Source organism: Podarcis filfolensis (genome assembly GCF_964270895.1).
Source record: "Podarcis filfolensis genome assembly, chromosome: 2".
In the NCBI taxonomy this organism is placed as follows: domain Eukaryota; kingdom Metazoa; phylum Chordata; class Lepidosauria; order Squamata; family Lacertidae; genus Podarcis; species Podarcis filfolensis.
This window is the reverse complement of record NC_139605.1, coordinates 101,717,768-101,742,667: the sequence shown is the minus strand read 5'-3', so window position 1 is coordinate 101,742,667 and position 24,900 is coordinate 101,717,768. Positions and strand designations below refer to the sequence as shown.

Genomic DNA, 24,900 nt, shown 5'->3' with positions numbered 1-24,900 from the left:
GGTTAAAATATAGTGTCTGACTGAGATCACCCAACAAGCATTGTGGCATAGCAGGAACTTGAACCAAATTGCAACATATAAGGACAATAAATAACATTTTGTACAGTTATGTCTAATCTTGACCCCTTAGCATTGGGTAGATTCTAAATATTTATCAGAACGTTTGAAGTTTTGTCAGAAGTTTTGTCTTTTGAGGTTCTTCCTGAATAATATAATTATCTCATTTAATTAATAAAATCTAATTAATTCACTTTGGAGGAAAGCCCAAGTCAGTATTATTTTTTGTCTAGTGTTATAGTTACCTAGTTCTTACTGAAGCAGAACTAAATGTTTCATGATATACTAGTTTCACCTTCGAGTTCGCTTAATCACTTGTGCATTCAAAAGGCTAAATTTTCTAATTTATCACACTAGTTTCTAGTTTATTTAGAAAATATCAATTTCTCAGTTGCAAGCTTGTGACCTATTTCATTTTTATTCTTTCATTTTTGTGTAATACGTATAGCTTCTATCACTTATTGAGCCTCTGTGTGCTTTATAGAAATTAATATTGATATCTCAAGTCCACAACTCTCCATAAGCAGGGAGATACAGCTGGATACAATCTTTATAATTCATTTTATACTAAGCTATATAGCTAGAATGACTTTATCGCTATTTTTTTTTTTAAGGTGAAAGGCCACCACCATAATCAGAACGACCATTTTCAAAGTGATGGAATTGGTAAGTACCTGATGAACTATTGTTGGTGGGGATCATTGTTGATTGGTTTCAAATCTGCCTATTTTCTCAGTGGAAATCAATGTTTTTGGGTGGTGAGAGGGAGGGATCTCAGAATAAGGATCTATGGACCTGTTTGGAATGTTCCTCATGGATTGTCGTAAGGAAGTGTTGTGCTTCCATACTCCCTCCCTCCCTGTGGGGATAAGGAATTAGTGACCAGATGAAATATCCCATAGCATTTGAGGCATCTTCCCTGATTCTCAGAAAGAAAACTGAAGGAATTTTAATTTCCCAGGATTGGTGGAGATCCAGAACACAGATAATAGAGGAACCCCTCAATTTGTTTCCTCTTGCAATGTGTTTACAGAGGGAGGAGTGGGGAATGAGTGGGATCAAGATCCTTTCTGTCTTTCTCAGAGATCCTTCTAGTGAGGAAGGATAAAATCTGAATAGGCTATCGGTGTGTTTTAGTGTTTATGTCAAGCATATTGATTTATGGCCTTGTTTAAACCTGGTGGTTACTAGCGTGGCCCAGTTATCTTTATTATTATTACCATCATCATTAATAATAATTTTTATTAGACTTTATAAAAAGAAATACAAAACTTAATCTCAGATATCTTTTTTGTCTGACATTAATTCAAGTTAGATAAAAACATGACGAAAAGGAAAGAGAGAGAGAGAAGAAATAAGAGATAGAAAAGAGCTTGGTATATTAGCAAGTTTTAAGATTAACCAGCAGAAAATGAAAATACTATCAAAGAATATGACAATAGAAGACCAGAAGGCTTTGATGGAAAAAACAGGGTTTCAAATCTAGCTTGATTATTAAAGTCCACATAATAGTGGAGATAATTCTATAAACTCTGTACACATGAGAAAATAAAGACCTCGCTGAAATGCCAGCTATATTTCCAACAGGAACCTACTTTTCCTACAAAGTATTGGGCAAATATTGACAAAGTATTGGGGAAAGTATTGATAGCCCTTAACCTTCACATCCATGTTGGATTTTTTTGTTTATTTTCCAGTTCAGCCCAATCCTTCTGTTTTAATTGGAAATCCTATCAGAGCCTATACTCCTCCTCCCCCTCCTCCCCCTCCCTCTGGGCCTCATCCCAACCTTGGGAAATCTCCTAGTCCAGTTCAAAGGATAGATCCTCACACGGGGACAAGCATTCTTTATGTACCTGCTGTTTATGGAGGAAATATGCTCATGCCTGTGCCTTTGCCCGTAAGTATACCCTTTCATGTTGATGACATCCTCTTCATTTTGAAAATGCTTGTTCGGGGTTTTTTTGGGAAATATTACAGTGCGCATATATATTCATAGAAAGTGTTAATTAACCACCACATTCTTCAAAGTTAGAACTACTTAGGTAGTGCCCAAGGCACAATGAGGTTACAAGCTGCAGACAGAGCTGCCAGGTTTTCTGCTCAGGGCTGTGCTCATAGCAAAACCCTTCTAAGGCCAATTATTTAACCAGTAAATTTTACTTTGTTTTGATATATCAGTAACTTTTGATATACAGTGGTACCTCGGGTTAAGTACTTAATTCGTTCCGGAGGTCCATTCTTAACCTGAAACTGTTCTTAACCTGAAGCACCAGTTTAGCCTATGGGGCCTCCTGCTGCCGCTGCGCCGCCGGAGCACGATTTCTGTTCTCACCCTGAAGCAAAGTTCTTAACCTGAAGCACTATTTCTGGGTTAGCAGAGTCTGTAACCTGAAGCGTACGTAACTCGAGGTACCACTGTATCAGTTTTGATATATTGTTTTGATATATCAGTAACTTTAACTTTTAGGAGCTCATTCTGTTCAGACCAGGGGTCAGCAAACTTTTTCAGCAGGGGGCCGGTCCACTGTCCCTCAGACCTTGTGGGGGGCCAGACTATATTTTTTGGGGGGGGAAATGAATGAATTCCTATGCCCCACCAATAACCCAGAGATGCATTTTAAATAAAAGCACACATTCTACTCATGTAAAAACACCAGGCAGGCCCCACAAATAACCCAGAGATGCATTTTAAATAAAAGCACACATTCTACTCATGTAAAAACACGCTGATTCCAGGACCGTCCGCGGGCTGGATTGAGAAGGTGATTGGGCTGGATCCGGCCCCCAGGCCTTAGTTTGCCTACCCATGGTTCAGACTAGATGATCCTTTATAATATTTTTTGTTAACGAAAACAGAGCCATGTTAACTTTTTGTTCTGAGACTTTCTCATCAGCCCTCTGGGAGCCAGTGGCAGAGACAGCAGCTTTTAGAGGAAGAGAAAACAGAAGCCCCTGCCGTGGTCAACCCCTTCCCTGCACTGTTTCAGGAGTCGAAAAATGGCATCAAATGGGCTGCGCCCAATTTGCCTCCTAGGGATGTGATAGAAAATTTGGATATATTACTTAGGTCTGTCCCTGGGGTTTCTTTCTACTTCTTTACTTGAGAAATAGAAACCTATTATCCTTTTCTGAGCTATTGCAGATGTAACACTGCCATACAGAATAGATTTGAAGCAGGCTTTAGGCTCGCATATAAACCCCCCACCCCAGCCTCCTCTTCTACACTCTTGCATTTGAACAAGACTAGGGTATGGTGTAATATGGACTATGCCCACGGTGCTGTCAACTTCAAAACTTTGGTGTATGCTTGACAAAATTGGGAGGAATGCATAAGCCAAAGAATAACTGCTTTTCAACCTGCAGTTAAGTCTCGGGGGTCACTTAAAAACAGGAACTGAACAGAACCCTGGAGTGTCACTATTGGCAGGTCAGCCATCTGAATTAGTTCTGCATGTGTTGATTGAATCAATGGCACTCAGTTTTGCCACCGTTGATCCCTGAACTGGCTGGTGTGATGGGCGTTGTTGTATTACAAAACATATGAAGGGCATGCCTTAAACATTTCTGTTCCTGTTCCATCTGTATACTTGAGGCCAAGCACCTATAATATTTTCCTGTTTCTTCCCTTGCTTTGGTGCCCCCATAGGGAGAGGTCTGACACTCCCGGTTTTCAAAATGCTAAACTCAGCAAGGATAAGTAAATCAAGATTGCTCTGTGTTTGTATAAAATGCACACTCCATTTGATGGCTGTTGGTGAAATCCTGTTCATGACTTCTATTTTGGGGTTTGCTATGAACTTCTATTTGGAGATATTCCTGCTCTGTCCATCTGGTACCATTTTTCTTTAACATAGCAAGACCATTGGCTTCCATTCATTTTAGAGGCAGTTTTTTTTCCTAACTAGGTTACCAGAAGGCAGCATTTAATGGTTACAGTTAAATGAAATATGAAGCTTAGCAGCTGCATCTTTGTAATGCAATCTTGCTTTCTATTAATATCAAACAAAAATAATCAAATCTTTGTATTTTATTTAAATGCGACGTTAAAAGGCTGTTAGGTGGATGGGCTTATACATTATTACTACCTGTGTCTTTATACTTGGCGAGATATCACACAAAGAAATATATTCACAATTATTTATGGTTCTTCTGATTTTAGTTTTAAGGAACAGATGATTCAAGGCTAAAGTCCATCTGTGAAGGTTTCAAAAGATTTTTAAACCACCATTTAATAAGATTGAAAGAATATTTTAAAGCAAATCTTCAGTGAACGTTTTTGTCTACTATCATTAGGGGCCAATGTAGATGTAATGCTGTTGGTTTGTTAACCGTGGTTAAAAGACAGTAAGCTACCCTCTGGTATGTAAACCAACCCACCGGTATAGTTGCTCTTCTCCAACAATATGAACCAAAGTCAAGGCTAACTAAAAGCTGTGCTTTTTTTCTAAAAAAAATGTTTAGGGGGTACTCTCATTTTCCTACTCATATTGAAATACTGCCCCTCAGTGAGGCCCAACTTAGATTCATAATATGTTTAGGGGTATGCGTCCCCCCGGAAAAAAAGCACTGACGAAAAGTATCCTTAAACCAGGATCTGAAACCCATTTTAGGCTGTGGGAAGAGAGAGCATGAATTCCAAATACTGGCTTGCCTATATACTAACCAGATTGTTTACAGCTGTACCACTTCACTGCCATATATATCAGCTCATACATCATCTGGTTCAGAAGTGGACAACTTCACCTTTTTGGCTGTCAGCCTGAGAGCAGGGATTGCCTTGCTTTTGTTGATCTGCAACCTGCTCCAAGAGCCTTTGTTTGAATGAAGAGGGGGGTAAAATTATTTCAGTCAATTAAATAAAACTGTAATTTGGATTTTATTGGGGCTTCACTACTTGGGTTATGACTGATCTAGCCAGAAGTAAAACAGCAGCGGCAAATGGCACACAGTGGTATAAAAATCTCCCTTAAGGTTGCTCGGATGTGTAGGAAGGGAAGAGCTGCACAGGTTGGTGGCCGAGTGCATGATTTGCATACTGGAAACACCAGCTTCAATCCCTGGCATCTCCAAGTAGGGCTGGGAGAGAACTCTTCCAGAAACCCTGGAGAGCCACTGCTGGTCAGTGAAGACTGAGTTAGATGGGCCCAGTGGTCTGACTCAATATTAAGGCACCTTTATTAGCAAGGGTGGGACGCAGGTGGTTCTGTGGTCTAAACCACAGAGTCTAGGGCTTGCTGATCAGAAGGTCAGCAGTTCAAATCCCTGCGACGGGGTGAGCGCCCATTGTTCGATCCCTGCTCCTGCCCACCTAGCAGTTCGAAAGCACGTCAGAGTGCAAGTAGATAAATACCAGCGGGAAGATAAACGGCGTTTCCGTGCGCTGCTCTGGTTCGCCAGAAGTGGCTTAGTCATGCTGGCCACATGACCTGGAAGCTGTACGCCGGCTCCCTCGGCCAATAAAGCAAGATGAGCGCTGCAACCCAAGAGTCGTCCGCGACTGGACCTAACAGTCAGGGGTCCCTTTACCTTTACCTTATTAGCAAGGGCAGTGAGGGCCAGTGAACCAAGGATACATCTCCCAGAGAAACAACCAGACCAGGATCAACAGTTTTGAGAGGCAGGGAAGCTGCCAATGAGGGAGCAGTCCCCAAACCTGCCATATTGGAAAAAGTGGGTGCAGCCTTGTAAATGTGAGTGGCAACTAGGCTGGGGTAAAAGCCCTCGGAGGTAGCTGAGGTAGGTCAGGGCCTCTAGACTTGCCACTCATCCACTATTGAGGTTTGTTGATTTGAAGAATGCTTGCTTGTGCAGTGGTACATTTGTTCCTGAGCTCAATCCGTACTGGAAGTCCATTTGACTTCCAAAACGTTCGCAAACCAAGGCGCGGCTTCTGAATGGCTGATTGGCCCCGGAAACAATGCTGACAGCGGAAACAGACGTTTGTCTTCCAAAAAACGGTCACAAACTGGAACACTTACTTCCAGGTTTGTGATGTTTAGGAGCCGATTCGTTCAGGAGCCAAGCTGTTCGGGAACCAAGGTACCACTATATTAGGTTACCAAATGAGATTGCCATTTCAAAACGTGCCCGTTGACTTTTGAAAGTACACTCCCCCATTCATTTGTGCTAGTTATTTTGGGAGATTAAATGGATCCTCTGTTTTCACTGGAACTGTATATTTTTCCAAGTGTGCGTGCTTACAAAGATGTAAACAATACTGTTCATATTTATTTATCACATAGGTACCATGGACAGGATATCAGAGTAGGTTTGCAGTTGACCCTCGAATCATTACTCATCAAGCAGCCATGGCATATAATGTGAATATGTTACAAGCACATGGACGTGGGTCTCCTATACCCTATGGTCTTGGACATCACTCACCCGTTAGTATAGGGCAACAGCAGCTTCAGCATTCAGATAAAGAGCAACTTGAACAAAATCGAAGCAGTAAGTTTTTGTTTTTTGTTTTTCAAATTCTTAAGTGGGGCAACCTGCTTCCACCTTGGTACACTTCATTCTTAAATACTTTGCTAATTCTGGGGGATGTGGAATTTTCAGCTTTACTTAAATATACTCCAATGAAGACTGGCATATAATACGGTGTCATATATTATAGTTTATGTGAGGAAGGCTGTCTAATGAATTAGTGTGGAAGGCTTTAAAGGGGGATTAGACAAATTGATGAAGGATAAGGCTATCAGTGGCCATTAACCCCCATGGATATGTTCTACCTGCACATACAAAAGCAGTATGCTTCTGAATGCCAGTTGCTGGAAATCACAGCAGAGAGGAGAGTGCTGTTGTGCTCAGGTGCCGCTTGTGAGTTTCCCCTAGGCATCTGATTGGCCACTGTGAGAACAGGATGCCGACTAGCGGCCATTTGGCCTCACCCAGCAGTGTTTCTATGGTCTTATCGCAGAGATGGAAGCTGCATTCACATTCTTTGTACAACATCAGTGCCCTTTCCCCGTCAGCTGCTCCCTAATAGAGGGAATCCAGGGAGTCTGTTGAAATGGGCCATCTCTGGCTTGCAGACCATGGGTTCCCCACCCCTGTTCAAGTTTAAGCAGCTGCTATCCTTTTGTCAAGGGACACAGGTGGCGCTGTGGGTTAAACCACAGAGCATAGGGCTTGCCGATCAGAAGGTTGGCGGTTCGAATCCCCATGACGGGGTGAGCTCCTGTTGGTCGGTCCCTGCTCCTGCCAACCTAGCAGTTTGAAAGCACATCAAAGTGCAAGTAGATAACTAGGTACGCTCCGGCGGGAAGGTAAACGGCATTTCCATGTGCTGCTCTTGTTCGCCAGAAGTGGCTTAGTCATGCTGGCCACATGATCCGGAAGCTGTATGCCAGCTCCCTCGGCCAATAAAGCGAGATGAGCGCCGCAACCCCAGAGTCAGTCACGACTGGACCTAATGGTCAGGGGTCCCTTTACGTTTACCTTTATCCTTTTGTCCAGAAATAACACTACAGTGGTAGCTTGGTTGTCGAATGGCTTGTCCCCCGAACAAATTGGCTCCCGAACGCCGCAAACCTGGAAGTGAGTGTTTTGGTTTGCGAACGTTTTTCAGAAGCCGAACGTCCGATGTGGCTTCTGCGGTTTCCGATTGAGTGCAGGAAGCTCCTACAGCCAATTGGAAGCCGTGCCTTGGTTTTTGAACAGATTAAGTTCCACAACCAAGGTACCACTGTACTCTTTCAGCAGCATCAAGGTGGTATGAGCTGGATAATTTTTTTATTATTATTTTCCAAGCTGCAACATGAAATAAATTTAGTGGCTCTACGTTCCCCTGTAATACAATAGGGAAAGGAAAAATCAGCAAATGGTGACATCTTGCAGGAAGGTGTCCCATGATATACAGAGTGAGCCTTGAAATCCTGTAGCAGGCCTTCAGCAGAAGTATAGCTGCTGCAATATACTCCTTAATCTTTTCTTACAGACAGGATCCATCAGCACCATTAGAGCAGTAATTAATTTAGCAATGCATATCATTCTCAAAATTGTAACCTAAGTATCTTTTCAGAGGCTTTTTTTTAGGACAATGGTATAAAAATGTCCCTAAATGTCAGATAATGACCATGAATGATCACTGGGGCTATGATGCGCACATAGACGTCTGCATGCACAGGCACTGCTGCCCTATTCTGCGAGTTGGAAAATAAACAGTGGGATTCTCTGTTGTTGTTGCATAATGTTCCCTGATACTCGCTGCATGTGTGCATCAGCCATTTGTTGGGGCATCAGAGGTGCCATGTGCACACCAGCGCCACTGGATTACAGTAGATACATTATTATGAAAATTGCGTAAAGTAACCACTTCTAAATGAAAATGACAAATAGCGCTTGCCGTGCCCGTGTTGGTAGCTCCATTGCCTTCCAAAATGCAGACTTTGGCTCAAACTGGAAAAACAAATCTGACATATCCATTATGAAACAATAAGCACAAAACTCCATAATATCATTAGCATAAAATCTATTTCAGAGCAAGACAGCTTTTTAATGCTGAAGGACTGAGCGCTGTATCGAAATTGAAATTGCTCTGATTCCATTTGTGCTGTTAGGATGACTTCCCTTAAAGCTATGCAGTTCAAAAATCTGCCTCATTAAATCTCTGAAAAGCAGAGTTATCCATGTGTTGAGAGCTCAGGGTACTGAGGTGCATAACTGAAAAGCTTCCTGTATTCCCCAATATCGTAGACATATGAGCTGTCACAGTGCTATGCCTGGCAAAGATGTTATTCAAAAGTTAATTGGACACTAACTAGTTCATGGATATAGTCAAGAGAAGAAACTTAATTTAGATTCATGAAAGCAAGGATAATTCCAGAAGCAAATATGACGTGCCATCCTTAATTTCTTCCATAGTAATCTCCATAGTGGAAGAGGGCAGAATACACTGGAAAAATACATTTGAATGGGGAAGTTAAATTTCCTGAACTTTTAATAGTGTAGCTGGGGGAGGATAAAGGAAATATTGTGAAATTCACTGAACACAACTTTCTGTCTCTCTGAAGAAAATGTCTGTCCCTGAACTCTGATTTGGGTTTGTCTGTGAAAGGTGCTAAATACCACCAATTTATTATAATTTAAGAAGCACAAGAGGCCTCTATTTTCACACAAGTCAGATTTAATTCTTTATTTACTCAATATATCGCCAAGCACCAAAGAACGAGCAATTAAACGTCAAGGCTAGTTTTCCCTGCAGATGAAACTTAGCATTGTGAACTTTTAAAAATAATGTTTGAAGTCCTGAATAAAAGATAAGCAGCTAGTTTAAAAGAGTTAAAGGTTTCAGAAGTGAAGGTGCTAGGGGCTGTTGCACTCAGGTCCTGCTTGCAGCCTTCGAATATGCATCTCCTTGGCCACTGTGAGAACAGGATGCTGCCTAGATGAGTCCTTTGCCTGATCCCAAAATGTACTTATGAACATCTTGCAGCAGATTTTCTTACTGAGAAAGGAGCTGCAGTTGGGCACTTTCATGAATTCACTAATGCATGGACCTCTCTAGTTGGCATATCCTGGTCCAGAAGCGGCTACAGCTGAAGTTGATAAAACACACTTCTGGCTGCTGTGGCCTCTGCCTCCAGTAATAATCTAGAATCTAGAAGTACCCACAGATTCAGGACCTTCCTTTTCAGAGGGATTGTAGCTCTGTCTAGGGCAGGCAATTGTTCAATTTATCATGGCATACAGGGTATGTTTAGAGTATTGCCTGGCAGGGAGAGGGCAGGAAAGTACAGCTTTGTTTGCTCACTGATAAAAGGATTTCTGAAAAACTTAAAATCAAAAAGATTTTAAAGGGAAAGCATCTACAAAAACACGTCTTGAACAACTCATGCTAATAGTATTTTTTGCTCCTAAATCTACAAACAACTAGAATTTCAGCCTCCTAATCTCAAACCATGCTAAGAAATTAATCTGTTTTCTTAATATGATCTTACAAAGCATGGAAATCTTCAAGCAGTAAGAGAATGTGAAAACATTTTGTCTTTCCTATCTCTCTGTATTAAAGTTACAAGAGCCAGAGGCTTATGCTAATGAGTAATTGCTATATAATTAGGAGAATGAGATAGTCATCTCTGTTCCAGCTCATGGAGAAATGGGAAGAAAAATTGACCTGAACTTTTCTTCAGTTTCTCAAATCCTCAACTATGTAGTGGCTAGGGATATTAACAGGAACCACGTGTATATGGATGAAACAGGGATCACTGATGGTCTTCTTTGGGGATTCATGTACTGAAATGGGTCAAGCACATGACCCCAAAAGCTTTCTTAGCTTTTCTGAATTGTCACCTATGTGTTGTCTTATAAAACGCAAGTGCCCTATTTGTGTAAGGATAATTATGTTCTGGAATACGAAATACTGTATATGATTAATAGCAGCAGGAGAAGAATATAAAACACCGGAGTTCTTTAATGATTATCAGCTTCAGCAACAAGAGAAGATAAAATACCATCATTCCTTAATGCGTCCATGGGTGGGTATCATCCCATCTGAGCTATGAAAATGCTTTAATTTTGTTTTTGGTAAGTAAGTATTTTATATATTTAGGTAAAAATGAACCTAGTGCTGGACCTGAACTCAATAAAATCCGGACGCCTGAGAAGAAACCCATGGAAGCCAAACAGGTGTGTGGTCTTTATTTTTCTTTCTTGTCTTCTTATATGGGCTACTAGTCATTTCCCATAACACATGAAGTGACAGAAAGGAGGTCATCTCAGATGAATCAATACACAGAAGAGTTGGGACACTAGGGATAACAAATCAGTAATGTGTTGAGTGTAGACTTCACTTTTGATGGCCGTAAGGTTCTTTCCATCCATGGAAGGCTTTTGATTCAGCAGAGGAATTCTTGCATGGAGAATGGGCAGGTGACTCCCTTTTTCTACGAAGAACTTCAACATTATATATAATACAGCCTACTTAATTGGCTGATCTATGTTTGAAAAAGTGGAATATTTCAGGATTCTCTCCCTTACAAAATTGGCCTTCCGTGCCTTACAGAATTTACATCAGATATATAATGAGTCCAGACTAGAAAGGCTTTGTAGGCCACTCTTTAAAACTTGCTAGCATTAAAAAAAGGTTAGCAAGAATTTTGACAGATGCTATTCTTTAACTTTTCTGTGCTGTTATTTTTTATCTATGTTTTAGTTCGCTATTACTTAGTGCTGGTTTTTTTAATTAAAAAACAACACTAAATCATGTCCAAAATATTTGTGCTTGCCCAACCATGAGACTTACTGATTTTAGAAGTAATTGGCGAATGCTCCTGCAGCTCTGCTCCCAATTTGCTCTGAAAGTTTGAGGGATCCTCTAGAACAGTCCAGTGCCCTGAGCATGAGGCGCCTCTGATGGATCCAACTCACTTCCTCAAAGAGAAAGCGCCCATTCATTTGTGGAATAGTTGGTCTCTATCCAACCTAATACATTTCAGTATTTTAATTAACCTTTCAACTTATAGAGCAAGTAAATACTCACACTTGTATGAGTAATTCAAATAAGCCTCCGCTTCCCCAGCCCCCAGAAGAATATTGTCAGATGGTGGGAGAATAGACTCTTAGGAACAAAGTCATTAACTGAGTGGGATGACCTAAAGCAAATTGTTTAAGCTTTGCAGATAAATAATTGCCTTTTGGTTATATATTTGGTGCTTTTGTCTAGAGGCACAGGTAAAAAGCATGGAACCTGAGAGTTGTTTGTCTTTAACTAAGTTAAATATGATCACAAGCAAGCAGCTGGTTATTCGTTTATATTACAAAAAGTAGTTGCTGGGGTGGACTTCAGTGATGAGAAGGTCTGGGTGTTAAGGAAGGAATTCAATATAGCACTATGGCAATTATCCACTCAGTGCAAACTTTTCAGTGAAGGATTCTGCTAGTGGGACTAGTTAGCTGAATACCGCCCATAGTTTAAAAGTAGAAGGACACAACTGCCGCTGGTCTTTGTTAACATATAATTACCAAAGTAGCTCTAAAAATAAAAATTAGCATAGAAAAATGTTCAGATTCATAAAATACATGTAGGCAGTTTCAAGTCAGGTAGAATTATCAGTGAAATGTGTTTTTAGTTACACAATAAAGAAGAGAATATATAAGTTTTACGGTGCTCTTTCTTCACTTACGACCTTGTTCTTCCCACCTTCGTTAGATTTCACATACCTAATTCAGTGTGAAAATAATTAATGTGTTAAAAGTAATTTGCTTGGTACAGTCATACAGCTTGCAGGGATTTTGTTGGCTATGTTTTCTTAAATGATTTTTAACTCAAAGTAATTTGTGTAATTTTCTCCAGGTTGACTTAGAAGCAAATTCCCAAAATAGAAGCCCGGAGTTGCGTCCCAGCGCTGCTTATCCTAATTCTAAATTTCACCGCAAAGATAATCTTAACCCCCGGCAGTTGAATCTTCACCTCACCCCTCCACATGCTCAGTACGCTGTTCCTAATCGCCACTTCCAGCACCTGCCCCAGATTCCAAGGCAGCCATACCCTTTACAACAACCGCAGAACCCTTTGAGTCAACAGCAAAATCATTTGTCTGAGCAGCAAAACCAAATGGATCCACAGCAGAACCAGATAGCCCAACAGCATAATCATTTAAATCAGCAGCCACTGCAGACACCCTCACAGCTTTCCCCAGCCTACCAAACGGGCCCCAACCAGTCATTCTTTAAAAACCCAGTCCCACACAGACCTCACTCCCCTGGTGTAGACACTGTGATTTCAGAGCAGCACCCTCCATCTCTGTTACAAGAAGTCAGTAACCCTCTGAGACCCATTGCGCAGCACAACCCAATGTTGCCGCCTCACTTGAACCACTTCATTGAAGAGAATCCTCCAGGGATGCCTATAGGAGAGCAATTAGGTAGGTATAACCGCCACTTTTCATAGACCCAAACGGGACACAATTGTTCTAAACTTGAAAACTATGCTTATGTTTGGGTTTGGGGTTCATTTGTTGTTTTCGGTAGCACTGTGAATATTAGTGTCGTTCAGTACTGAGTTATCTCCCTTTCTGTCCAGAGGGCAAAAGACAGGAAAATCAGCCATGCTTGCGGAGCCTTTGCTTGAAGAGTTCTGTGGTGTTTGCATTTGAAACTCCTGATTGTGTTTTTCTGTTGTGCTAGGCACATTGATGCAAAGCCATGGGAAGGCAAAGAGGCCTTATCAGCAGCTGCACTCAGGTCCTGGGACTCATTCCTGAAGGAGAATGACCTTATCCCCTTACTACTGGCTACAAATGGGCCATAAATGGTTGCTCTCATTCTCAAGTGATTTCAGTTGCTGTGGTTACACTATTTTTTATGAGCTTTGTGTGTATGTGGGTGTATTTTTAAATCTTAACTGTTCTACAGTTTTCGAGTACTTTGTTGTAGTTATCATTATTAGCCTACTCTTCTTTAAAATGGTTGAGTTATTGTTTGAACTCGCTGTGCTAGCTGCCTTGAGCTCACTGAGGAAAGGTGGATTATAAATGCTTCAAATCATGGGTGGAGAACCTTAGGCCCTGGACCTCACGTGCCAAGCCTCTATATATGGACCTCCCCAGGCCACACCTCCTGCTGGTTCTGGTCTCCATCCCCCTTGAGTGTCTTTGCCTGTCTGAAATGTGTCCTTCAACTCTGCTCATGGCGGTTGCTTGCCTAAATGGAGGATAGAGAGGGGTTTGTGCCTGTGTGTAGAATCTAGCCTACTGTGCAAAGGGAAAATTGACATCTATTGCTCCATCCACTAATTAAACCACATTTCAAATATAGCAAGTGGTTTAAAAATGTACTGCTTTTAAATAATCCTTGAATAAAATAGACTGCAGTCAAAGTGCTTAAGCTAACACATACACCAGGGAAGGGTGGGAGAGAGTATGCTCATTTTGAACTGGCCCTGTGAGAGGTTACTGTAAAATAAAGAGATGCTGAGACCCCTTTTGTACACCATGTTTGTAATATTATATTTTAGATTACTATTGTATATCAGATGTGTAGGATTTCATTTATGTAAACAGACACTCGGGTTCGGTGATGTATTGATATATTGTCCCAAACTGGTTTGAAGTCCACATTGTATCGGTTATGTAATTTTTGACCTGGCAATATATCGCAAATCATGATGCGTGTGTGTGTGCTATGCAAACATCACAATGTGGTGAAAACCGTGAAGCCGGCCAATTCCTCTACATAGCTCCATTCTTATTTCAGACACTGTGATATATTGGCATATCACAATGCTGGTGAGGTATCACGATGCTGAAAACCAGATATTGCCTTGCCCTAACAAGACACAGGGCAGGTAAGATATATTTCAGTGTAGTACTATGTCAAAGGTACAACAAGAAGCAAACTTGGTACCAAAGGTGTTTTGATATTGTTTGTACAATTGCCATATGATATTGTGAAATGAAGTTTTCTGACATAAGCATCTTCAGTACAGAAGCTGGGTAATTTTCCCCCCAAAAATGTTTTGCAGATCGTATTCATGGAAATTTAGCTTTGGAAACCTTAAGGCAACAGCAAGCAAGACTACAGCAATGGAATGAGCATAACGCCTATCTCAGTCAGGGCAATATTCCTTATTCTCACCATCACCATCCTCACTTATCCCACCTTTCTCAGCAGCCAATTGGATTGCATCAGCAGCCAGTTAGGGCAAACTGGAAACTTGCCAACAATGTAGAAGATGAAACTGAGGCAACGTATTCAAGGTAATTGTGGAAAGAATTCTCAAAGTGTAGCATTTAGGTGGAAATGGGACATGGACACTTTTCATTCTGCTCTAGAGGTGAAAGGGTCCACCTGGCCCATCCCTTGCTACAAGGAGCAGTATCCAAGTTGTTCCTGGAATCCAGAAACTCTTAATTCTTAGGGTCCAGTCCTAGGAGGCTCATTTCAGGTGCCTAGCTTGAAAGGGATGGACTTCAAAAAAGGGCTGAGAGTGCTGTGGCTCTCTTCACAAACATGGTTTTGACAGTGAGCACTTGAACCATGAGCACTGGGGAGGGGCAAGGATTAAATAAGAATCAGACAGGGAGAAGAGTGATGTCTCAGTACAGTGGTACCTCGGTTTTTGAACATAATCCATTTTGGAAGTCCGTTCGAATTCCGAAACATTCAAAAACCGAAAGCGGAAGTCTCAGAACGGAAGCCTCAATACGGAAAATTCCAAATGGAAGCCGCGTTTTCTGTTCGAGTTCCGAGGCATGTTCTAAAACTGAGACGTTAGAGTTCCGAAATGTTCTACTACAGAGGCATTCGAAAACCAAGGTACCACTGTACACAGCATCCAGCCTGTCAATCTTTATAGTAGCATCCCAAATGTTCACATTAAGAATAATGGTGGTTCTTTTATGGCGTTAGATACTACTGTACAGTAGTAACATGTTAAAAGTCTCCTGGTACTGAAAACAATATATTGCTGAGATATATCAGAATTGCTGCCATTTGCACATTATAAATAGTAGATAAGATAAGATTAAGATAGCTTTGCAGGCAGATGCCAACTACAACAACTTTGCGGGTAATTAAAGAAAGCATCAAGTTCACTTGCCCTGTGAAAAGGAGCGTTGTTGAAATTTACTAGAATAATTTTTTTATTCATAGCCTTTATGTTCCAAGAGCTTAGGCCAGGTAATATCAAACAGATGGGTTGACAATCCATAGAGGGTTTGCAAATTGAACCTTTGGAAGCAAAAAAAGGATAAACAAAGAGAAAGGGAATACTTTTTATGCATTTGTATACATATAAAGCAAGCCAGTCTCTTACCATTCATACTCAGCTACAATCTGTATTTAGATTACCACTGCAGAGTCTGTACTTTTCTTCCCATAAAGCAACTGCACTATGTCCTCACCCCTTTTTATTTTATTTTATTTTAAAAAGTCATGTTATGGTTCTAATTTTGGTTTTGGTAACATCCTTGGGAGTTTTCACAAAGTGAGTTGTTTCATGCTTCGTGTGAAAATCACTACCTCCAATGAAAGGTTGGATTTAGCAGCTGGATATGTTTTGTGGGGGCACTTTCAAACATGTGGTTTCTCATGTGAAAGTGGAGGTTGTGCTACTTTGTAGAAGTGTTGTATAACCCCAGCACAGACAGTTTGTATTGGCCTAAACATATTGCAGTTTTTCAGTTAAACAAGAAATGCCTTACAAGTTATTGTCTAGATTTCTAATGGTTCCCCCCACTGCTTTAAGACTGTTTTTCTGCTTTTGATACTGTTTCTTTTCATTGTTCAGAATTTCTGAAAAAAAGCTTTAAAAAATGTATTCATGCCCCCAGATCCAGGTCCAGATTTCTTGATAACTACATTTAAATGTAGATTGTATTGTGATTCATGTACAGTAGTACCTCAGTTCTCGAACATAATCTGTTCCAGAAGCCCGTTTGGCTTCTGAAACGTTTGAAAACTGAGGCGCGGCTTCCCATTGGTTGCAAGAGCTTATTGCAGTCAGCGGAAGCAGCGTCTCACGTTTGAGTTCCAAAAAACACTCAAAAACGGAAGCATTTACTTCTGGGTTTTCACCGTTCAAAAACTGAAACGTACGACAACGGAGGCGTTCTGGAACCGAGGTACCACTGTAATGCTGCCATTTCTCTTGAATGCGATAACATTTTACACTCCTTTCATTTCTAATCTGAACAATAATTATTTTCTTAACGTAGGCTCCAGGATTTTCTCCGAGAAATATCACACCGCGATCAACATGAAAGCAGGGACCTAGTTGAAATGCCGCCACCTCAGTCGAGACTTTTGCAATATAGACAAGTACAATCCAGAAGCCCACCAGCGCTCCCTTCCCCTTCGTGCAATTCAAACCACAGTGGCCACTTTCCTAACTTCTCAGAGAACAGAGACATTGAAGTATCTAACAACCCAGCATTTCAGCAGCATCTGCCTCAAATGTACAATCCCCCTTTCTCAATGCCATCGGAACACATAAACCCGCCTTCCCTGAAATACCTGCAGCCTGATGGATCATGGACTTACGCTAATCTACACCAGAGTCATCTAATGGGGCAAGGCTTTCATTACGGTATACCTCCATTGCCTCATAGATCGCAGCAGAACCCTTTTATCCAAATACAGAACCATCAGCACACAGTTGGTCAGGAACCATTCAACTCCCTCACTTCGCGAGCAGTGTCTGCTTCTTCGCTGCACAGCTTAGAAGAGGTACGTGGGCTGCAATGCTGGTCATGCTTGCTTCCTGTTTAGAGGTCTGTTTAGAATGAATAGTGAATAGATTTAATAGTAGCAAATGCAAGCTGATTAAAAAAAAGGGAGTCAGCGTAATAGATGGCTTCAGGCAAGGTCTTGTATCATTTTCTGGATTCCACTGTTGAGGGTTTTATACCAGCTGCTGTTGCTTTAATTTCATTATTAATAGTTACTATATTTTTATCTTTAATACACATCTCCCAGGATTTCTGGATAGTGATTATTGTTTTCAGGATATGAAAAGCTACCCTCACATATACAATTTAATTTCTTTTTCCAATTTTGATTTTGGATATGTGTCCGGATGAATGAAACTTGTAGAAATTAGCAAACTAATATCTTATTTATTAAGAGTATATGCATCGTACATTATTTCAAAGCAATTTACTATTTCAAAAGAATATCCAGATTTAATATAGCTCAAACCATTAAGCTAAAACAAAACAAATCAGAAAAGAATACCATCAGGACATGTTACTTGGGTCAATATCTTATTAGTGAGGATCAGCCCCCAGTTGGAATCATAAAGCACATCCCTTTGATCTGTGCATTCAAGCCCTAATTGAGCATGTCCTGGCGGCAATATAAAATACATTTGTTTGGATAATGTATGATTAACAAATAAAAGTGAGGTTAGGTTCAAAGATGTACTTCTGCATTTGAAAGATCTTCGAGTCATGGAAGGACCATTTCACTGGAGCTGTGTGTAGAAAAGAGAAATTAAATTCAAATATAGTCTTCTGGTCACATAAGGCTTGAGGAAGCATGAGAACTGTGGCAGAACTTGCCTATTATAGCAATCTGCTTCTAGTGATAGAAGAATACTGATAGCTGTTTTCTTTTCCTCTTGCCTTCTTTGTATCCAACCCCCCAGTGTGGTTGTTTTATTATTGACAGGCTCCCAACCCAAAACACAATGACAGTGACTCTTACTTGAAAGCAAGGAAAAGGTATTTTATTCAAGCCAACAGCCTTAGAGGCTCAGCAGCCAACAAGGCCTAGAAATCAAGATTCCAAGGGTCATGAGCAAGGCAAGAGATTGATAACTGAATGGAAGCTGGCTATGACTACATAATTATATCTAGGAGCATGCCAATGATGACCAGTTCAACTAGATTCCCCAGTATTATCCTTATTGTTCAGGTTCGGTAAAATTAATGTACCAGTTCTGTGCAGTGATGTTGCTACCACGGGAGGATTATGGGAGCCTCTAGTACAGTGGTACCTTGGTTCTCGAACTTAATCTATTCCGTAAGTCCGTTCGACTCCTGAAACCATTCGCAAACCAAGGTGCGGCTTCTGATTGGCTGCAAGAGCTTCCTGCACTCCAGCGGAAGCCGTGTTGGACGTTCGGCTTCCAAAAAAGTTTGAAAACCGTAACACTTACTTCCGGGTTGTTGGTGTTCAGGAGCCGATTTGTTCGTCAACTAAGCCGTTCGAGAACCAAGGTGTGACTGTACTCTATACTCTTCCCATTGCTCTTGCTTAGCTTGAGGGTGATGAATTGCAGCATGTGTGTTTTAGTATCTGGGAACTATGTGCTAATGAAGGTTGCGGAGGTTTTTCATGGACTTGGCATACACTGTAGAATGAGATGCTGTGCCATTATGATGAATTCTAATTGTGCTGATTAGAACCAAAGAAAATTATCAGGACCACAGCTTGTGATCATGAATGCCAGAACATCTCTGTGCTGTTTTGATGCTGAGTTATTATTATAACAACCTTAAATCTCTGTTTTGCACCTCATGTGGGGACTCCGCATCAGCCATAAAGGGGAAAAACATTTAAGATACATACTGATCTGGGCGAACTAGGAAAATAACTGCTACAAATCCTATTAATTTCAGGCTCTTTCAGAAACACAGTTGGGGACCAGGAAATTGCTGATTGACAGACATAGGAACAAATCTTCTGCACATAAATATTTATGTTTAGAATCGGGCTCTTCGAAATAAAAAAGACACTACTGTTCTCTTTTGGTTTTTTTGCCTTCTTTTTTGCCTTTTTTGCCTTCAGTGGTACCTCGGGATGCGAACAGGATCCGTTCCAGAGCCCCGTTCGCATCCTGAATAGAACGTAAGATGCAACTGCACATGCGCGGGTTGCCTTTTGCCGCTTCTGTACATGCGTGTGATGGCATTTTGAGCGTCTGTGCATGCACAAGCGGTGAAACCCGGAAGTAACATGCTCCGTTACTTCCAGGTTGCTGTGGCACGCAACCCAAAAGCGCTCAACCTGAAGCACATTCAACCCGAGGTATGACTGTACTCAAAAGCATAGGTATTTTGATTCTTAATAAAAGATCACTTTTGACAGAGACTGAAGTCACATTAGAAGGGCATTTTACTGCCGGTGATAGAACAGAAAGTGGCATCCTCCCTCGCCAAGTCAAGGTGCATAAGTCCCTTCTTCCTAATCTACAGATGACCAGCCTATGGGCCACATGCAGCTCCCCCCTCCCTCCAATCCTGTGAGGCCCATTTGTTATACTCCAGTTGCCGATACCCACCAAATGTGCCACCATGTCTATAGTTGTTTCTTCTGGAACATCCCTAATATGTTTTATTGCCCTTTATTTTCACCTATCAGCTTGTGCTTCATGTCTTGGATGAAATATACAAAAATTCTCCTATCTGAGGAATGAAGGGTTCGGAAGTTCCTCTCCTTTCTCGTTCAGTTCACTTCTTTCCTTAGGGCATTGTCACCTTGTGCCGGGAGGGAAGGCAAAAGACGTTTGGGATTTGAATGGAGATACTGCTAGAGATGAAAATCCCGTTTCCCTTCCCATTTTGAGATAGTCAAATGAGTATACATTTTTAGGGAACTCTTTATTTATGTGAACAAACCCTTGGCAAGATAGGTCTGTAGAAATCTGTGTTAAAAGAATCCTCTGGTCCTGAAATGCTAACTGCCTTGCATTTATTAAACTTTTTAGCTGAAGGCTTTCAGTCACATTCTAACTTATTTTAACAGATTAATGTGCAGATCTCACATAGTTTGCAATGAAAAGACTCTTTGAAGAAAAGATGCTAATTGTACACTTGCACATTGCAAGTTGTAAGTGTGATGCCCTTGAACGAAGTTTGGGAAACTACTGGTGTCATTGCTAGCTTTTCGGATTTTACAGAACAGGCCCCAGTTAACTAAATTTCCATGAAAAAGATATGCAGCATTTCTATTCCTCTGGCACTTGTTTTTAAAATGCTTATGATATCCTTTTCCTATAAGCGTTTGGTAGTATAGTATAGTATAGTATAGTATAGTATAGTATAGTATAGTATAAGAGTATCTTTAAATGCACTGATTCTTGCATTCCTCCCCTCTTCACTTCAGCTGAGCTTAGATCCACTTTTAAAGGATCTTGACTAAATGCTATATCCAAAACATGGATCCTGGTTCAGATAAAACAATGGTTAATTTAACAAGCCAGCTGCATAATTTATTATTGGCTTGTAATGAAACTTAGAAGAGTTGTTCTAAGCTTGGATTCCTTGTTTGGATGTAATATTAAGCCAAGATTCTTTAAAACTGAAAATAAACTTCGGTGAAGTCCTGCTGTGCAGCAGTTGGAATGGGCAACGTGCTAGTCTGATGCGTCACTCATCCAAGGAACACTAAACTGCAATTTAGCACCACATGTAAACATGGCCTGTGTCTGTGTCTAGTTTTTTCTCTTATCTCTCTCGATAAAGAACCCAGTACTGAAGTGTTGATGGAATTCACATTTAAAACAGTTAAATCTGAATTCAGTCTGAATGTGCAGCTGATTTGTAAACCTGGCCTTGAATCCATAGTTCTCTTTAACCTTATCAAAGCCTTTCGGATTCATTTGGCATAAAATCAATCAGTACACTACAGTGACCCAATAAAGGGGGGTCACTTGATAGTTCTAATAACTAAAAGGAAAGAACAAGAAGGTGCTCACCTTGGGTTAGAAAGATCCCACCACAACCATGAGGTAGTCTCTGTCTGGAGAGTGTTCCATAACTAGGGTGTCACCATGGAAAAGGCCCTCTTCTTTGTAACTTCTTGCTTCAGCTAACTAGGCGGGGAATCTGGAGAAGGCATCCAGTGAAGATCTTAAGGGCCGAGTAGGTATATATGAGAGCAGATGATCCTTCAGGCATTCTAGCAACAAGGGTTTAAAAGCACTTTGAAGTTGCCAATTGACTGAAAGCCAATGCAGATAACAAAGGCCTAGTGGAATGTGCTGTTATCGGCCAGTTTCCATTAATAATATCACACCCTTATTTTGGGCCAGGTGAAATTTTTGGACTGTTTTCAAAACAGCCGAATTTCCCTGAATATGTGACGGGACACATTTGAAAACTGGCAATATTGTCTTGGATTCTAAGATAAATGAATGTAAGGAAATCCATGGAAGGAAAGTTTCCCATCATCTTCTCCACTCTGCAGCTACCTCTCCAAAAGCCATTTTGGAGGGTAGTTACCCTCTTGAACAATATGCTGGGTAACATTTACATTTGGAAACTACCACCAGACCTCATAATTGCCAAATCATCAATCTTCAGGTAAACCTTAAAGAGGAATTACTAAAAAAAAAAGAAAAAAGGATGATTTGTTTCATGTTGCTCTAAGCTGACAAAACCACAAAGGAGATGAAAATGCTACGCAATCAAGTACATCAACCCATGTTACTTGAAAAACAAGGCGTCCCAAGTTCATGAAATGTCACTGAAAATTAGCTAAGTATATTTTGAGCAAAAATATTCCCCTGTGCCCTCAGCTGCTATCTTATCCACAAACGACATCAAAGCAAAATCACATTTTATTTCTATGTTCCTTTTGCTTCCTTTACCTTCTCCTGTAGAACAGAGAAATGGCAGGGAAAGAAGCCTCTGTGTGGAAATGAAAAGCGTGTGCAAAACAAAATAATGCGTTTTGTTACGTTGTGTGCTTTGTGCTACCTAGAAATTATTTTCATGGGATAAATTAAACCAGTATGGATGAGCCAAAACTGCCAAGAAAGTAGAAGGAAATTGCCACTGGCAGATACTTCCACGCAATTGCACCCTGGAGGGAAGTTGTAAAAGGCAAGCTTGGAAGTAGCAAAAAAGAATGGTTGCAAGACAAAGTGAGAGATTAGGAATCAATAAGTCATTGTCGAGGTTGTGGGGTGGAGATGAACACTGCAATGTGATACCTTGGGATTTAAATAAATGTTTTATTTCTGCCACCATTAATATTTAACCTTGAGAAATTTCAGTGGTATTTACTTGCATTCTGTCTGTTTTTGTACTATCACAAAACCAAATATTTAAACTAGCACTACTCTCAAGGTATTCCCGTTAAAGTGATTTCAGAATGTAAGTACTGAGTGTGAGAGTTTTTGAGTTTTTGGATTTGATATCCCACTTTATCACCACCCGAAGGAGTCTCAAAGCGGCTAACATTCTCCTTTCCCTTCCTCCCCCACAACAAACACTCTGTGAGGTGAGTGGGGCTGAGAGACTTCAGAGAAGTGTGACTAGCCCAAGGTCTCCCAGCAGCTGCATGTGGAGGAGCGGAGACGCGAACCCGGTTCACCAGATTACGAGTCTACCGCTCTTAACCACTACACCACACTGGCTGTCTGAGAATCACAGAGGGTATTTGCCACAGGTTCCATGCAAGTGACCTCTCTTCTCCTCTTTGCTTTTCTTCTACGCAGTATGAACCAAGAGGACCAGGCAGGCCGTTGTACCAAAGAAGAATTTCATCTAGTTCAGCCCAGGCTTGTTCTGAAGATATAAATGCTCCTCAAGATAGCCTTGGACAGTGTAAAGAGCTTCAGGACCATAGTAACACATCTTCTTTCAATTATTCATCCCCTGAATTGTGGGTAAACTCCACCTCATCAGCCCCATATCAGAACATTCCATGCAATGGTTCCAATAGAGCAGTCCCACCAAGAGAACTCTTGGGTAAGTGATGCTTTCTCATCATTTTAAAGTATTAGTAATAATATTAATTGCAATAATTTTATTATTTATACCTGCCCATCTGGCTAGGTTTCCCCAGCCACTCTGGGCGGCTCCCAACAGAATATTAAAAATACGATAAAACTTCAAACATTAAAAACTTCCCTAAACAGGACTGACTTCAGATGTCTTCTAAAAGTCAGATAGTTGTTTTCCCCTTGACATCTGAAGGGAGGGCATTCCACAGGGCAGGTGCGACTACCGAGAAGGCCCTCTCCTGAAATAATAATAATTTTATTAAGCCAGCTCATTAAGAAGTTGCTGTACTATTTCGGGCTAGCAAAATATATTCTCAGAATAAAATGCATCAACTTCTTCTCTGCATTGAAAACTTATAGATGTTTTATCTTTGGGACCAATTTCATATTCCAAATATGGTATCCTGTCATTCGCTCTTTTGTAAGATAATTTGCTGCTTACTGAAGTGGATTAAATATTGTGCATTCCAGTACAGAAATAAGGCAGTGATGCACACAATTCAGGCCTGGGTTAGACCTAATGCCAAAACATAGGTTAGCAATAAAAAGATAAGCAGGCACAGACTTTGGGCTCGTGCGGTCTCCCCTTCAGTTGACTCGTCGGTTCAATCAAACCATGGTTTAATACCCTGGTTTGCAACCTAACTGCTGTTTGGACAAGCAACAGTTTCCCATATTCAGATGTTACTGGAAACTGCTGTTTGTTTAAAACTGAACAGAAGCTTTCAGCGTATTCACCTTGTGCTCAAAGGAGGAGTGGAAGCAGGAGCGCATGTTTGCATAAAGAGAAAAATAGAAAATAAGATTCAGAAACATCCAATCCTTCATCTGTCTGTTTTTGGGGGACAGAAGGCGGGCAGGTGTGGAGGACTCCCTGGTCCTGAATGGGGTAACTGTGCCCCTGAAGGACCAGGTGCGCAGCCTGGGAGTCATTCTGTACTCACAGTTGTCCATGGAGGCGCAGGTCTATTCTGTGTCCAGGGCAGCTGTCTACCAGCTCCATCTGGTATGCAGGCTGAGACCCTACCTGCCTGCGGACTGTCTCACCAGAGTGGTGCATGCTCTGGTTATCTCCCGCTTGGACTACTGCAATGCGCTCTAATCCAGAATGCGGCAGCTAGACTGGGGACTGGGAGCGGCTGCCGAGACCACATAACAGCGGTCCTGAGAGATCTGCATTGGCTCCCAGTACGTTTCCGGGCACAATTCAAAGTATTGGTGCTGACCTTTAAAGCCCTAAACGGCCTCGGTCCAGTATACCTGAAGGAGCGTCTCCACCCCCATCGTTCTACCCGGACAGTGAGGTCCAGCGCCGAGGGCCTTCTGGCGGTTCCCTCACTGCAAGAAGCCAAGTTACAGGGAACCAGGCAGAGGGCCTTCTCGGTAGTGGCGCCCACCCTGTGGAACGCCCTCCCACCAGATGTCAAAGAGAACAACACCAGACGTTTAGAAGACATCTGAAGGCAGCCCTGTTTAGGGAAGCTTTTAATGTTTAACAGACTATTGTATTTTAATATTCTGTTGAAAGCCGCCCAGAGTGGCTGGGAAACCCAGCCAGATGGGCGGGGTATAAATAATAAATTATTATTATTGTTATTGTATAAAAACACTATTCACTTCGTCTACTCCAATATAACACCCTACATATCTGTTTTCTATAA

At 41.2% G+C, this 24,900-nt stretch overlaps 1 protein-coding gene across 6 annotated transcripts in view; it reads left to right on the top strand.

Moving 5' to 3' along the window:
* Nucleotides 1-24,900, top strand: part of HELZ (helicase with zinc finger) — a 116,546-nt gene that overhangs the window by 83,837 nt on the left and 7,809 nt on the right. For all 6 annotated transcript variants that reach the window (XM_083598527.1, XM_083598525.1, XM_083598526.1 and 3 more), the window contains 8 exons: nucleotides 672-723; nucleotides 1,755-1,957; nucleotides 6,303-6,510; nucleotides 10,616-10,692; nucleotides 12,359-12,929; nucleotides 14,528-14,762; nucleotides 16,722-17,232; nucleotides 22,952-23,204. In XM_083598527.1, coding sequence (XP_083454653.1) covers nucleotides 672-723; nucleotides 1,755-1,957; nucleotides 6,303-6,510; nucleotides 10,616-10,692; nucleotides 12,359-12,929; nucleotides 14,528-14,762; nucleotides 16,722-17,232; nucleotides 22,952-23,204 — 2,110 coding nt within the window. The remainder of the gene's footprint in view (nucleotides 1-671; nucleotides 724-1,754; nucleotides 1,958-6,302; nucleotides 6,511-10,615; nucleotides 10,693-12,358; nucleotides 12,930-14,527; nucleotides 14,763-16,721; nucleotides 17,233-22,951; nucleotides 23,205-24,900) is intronic.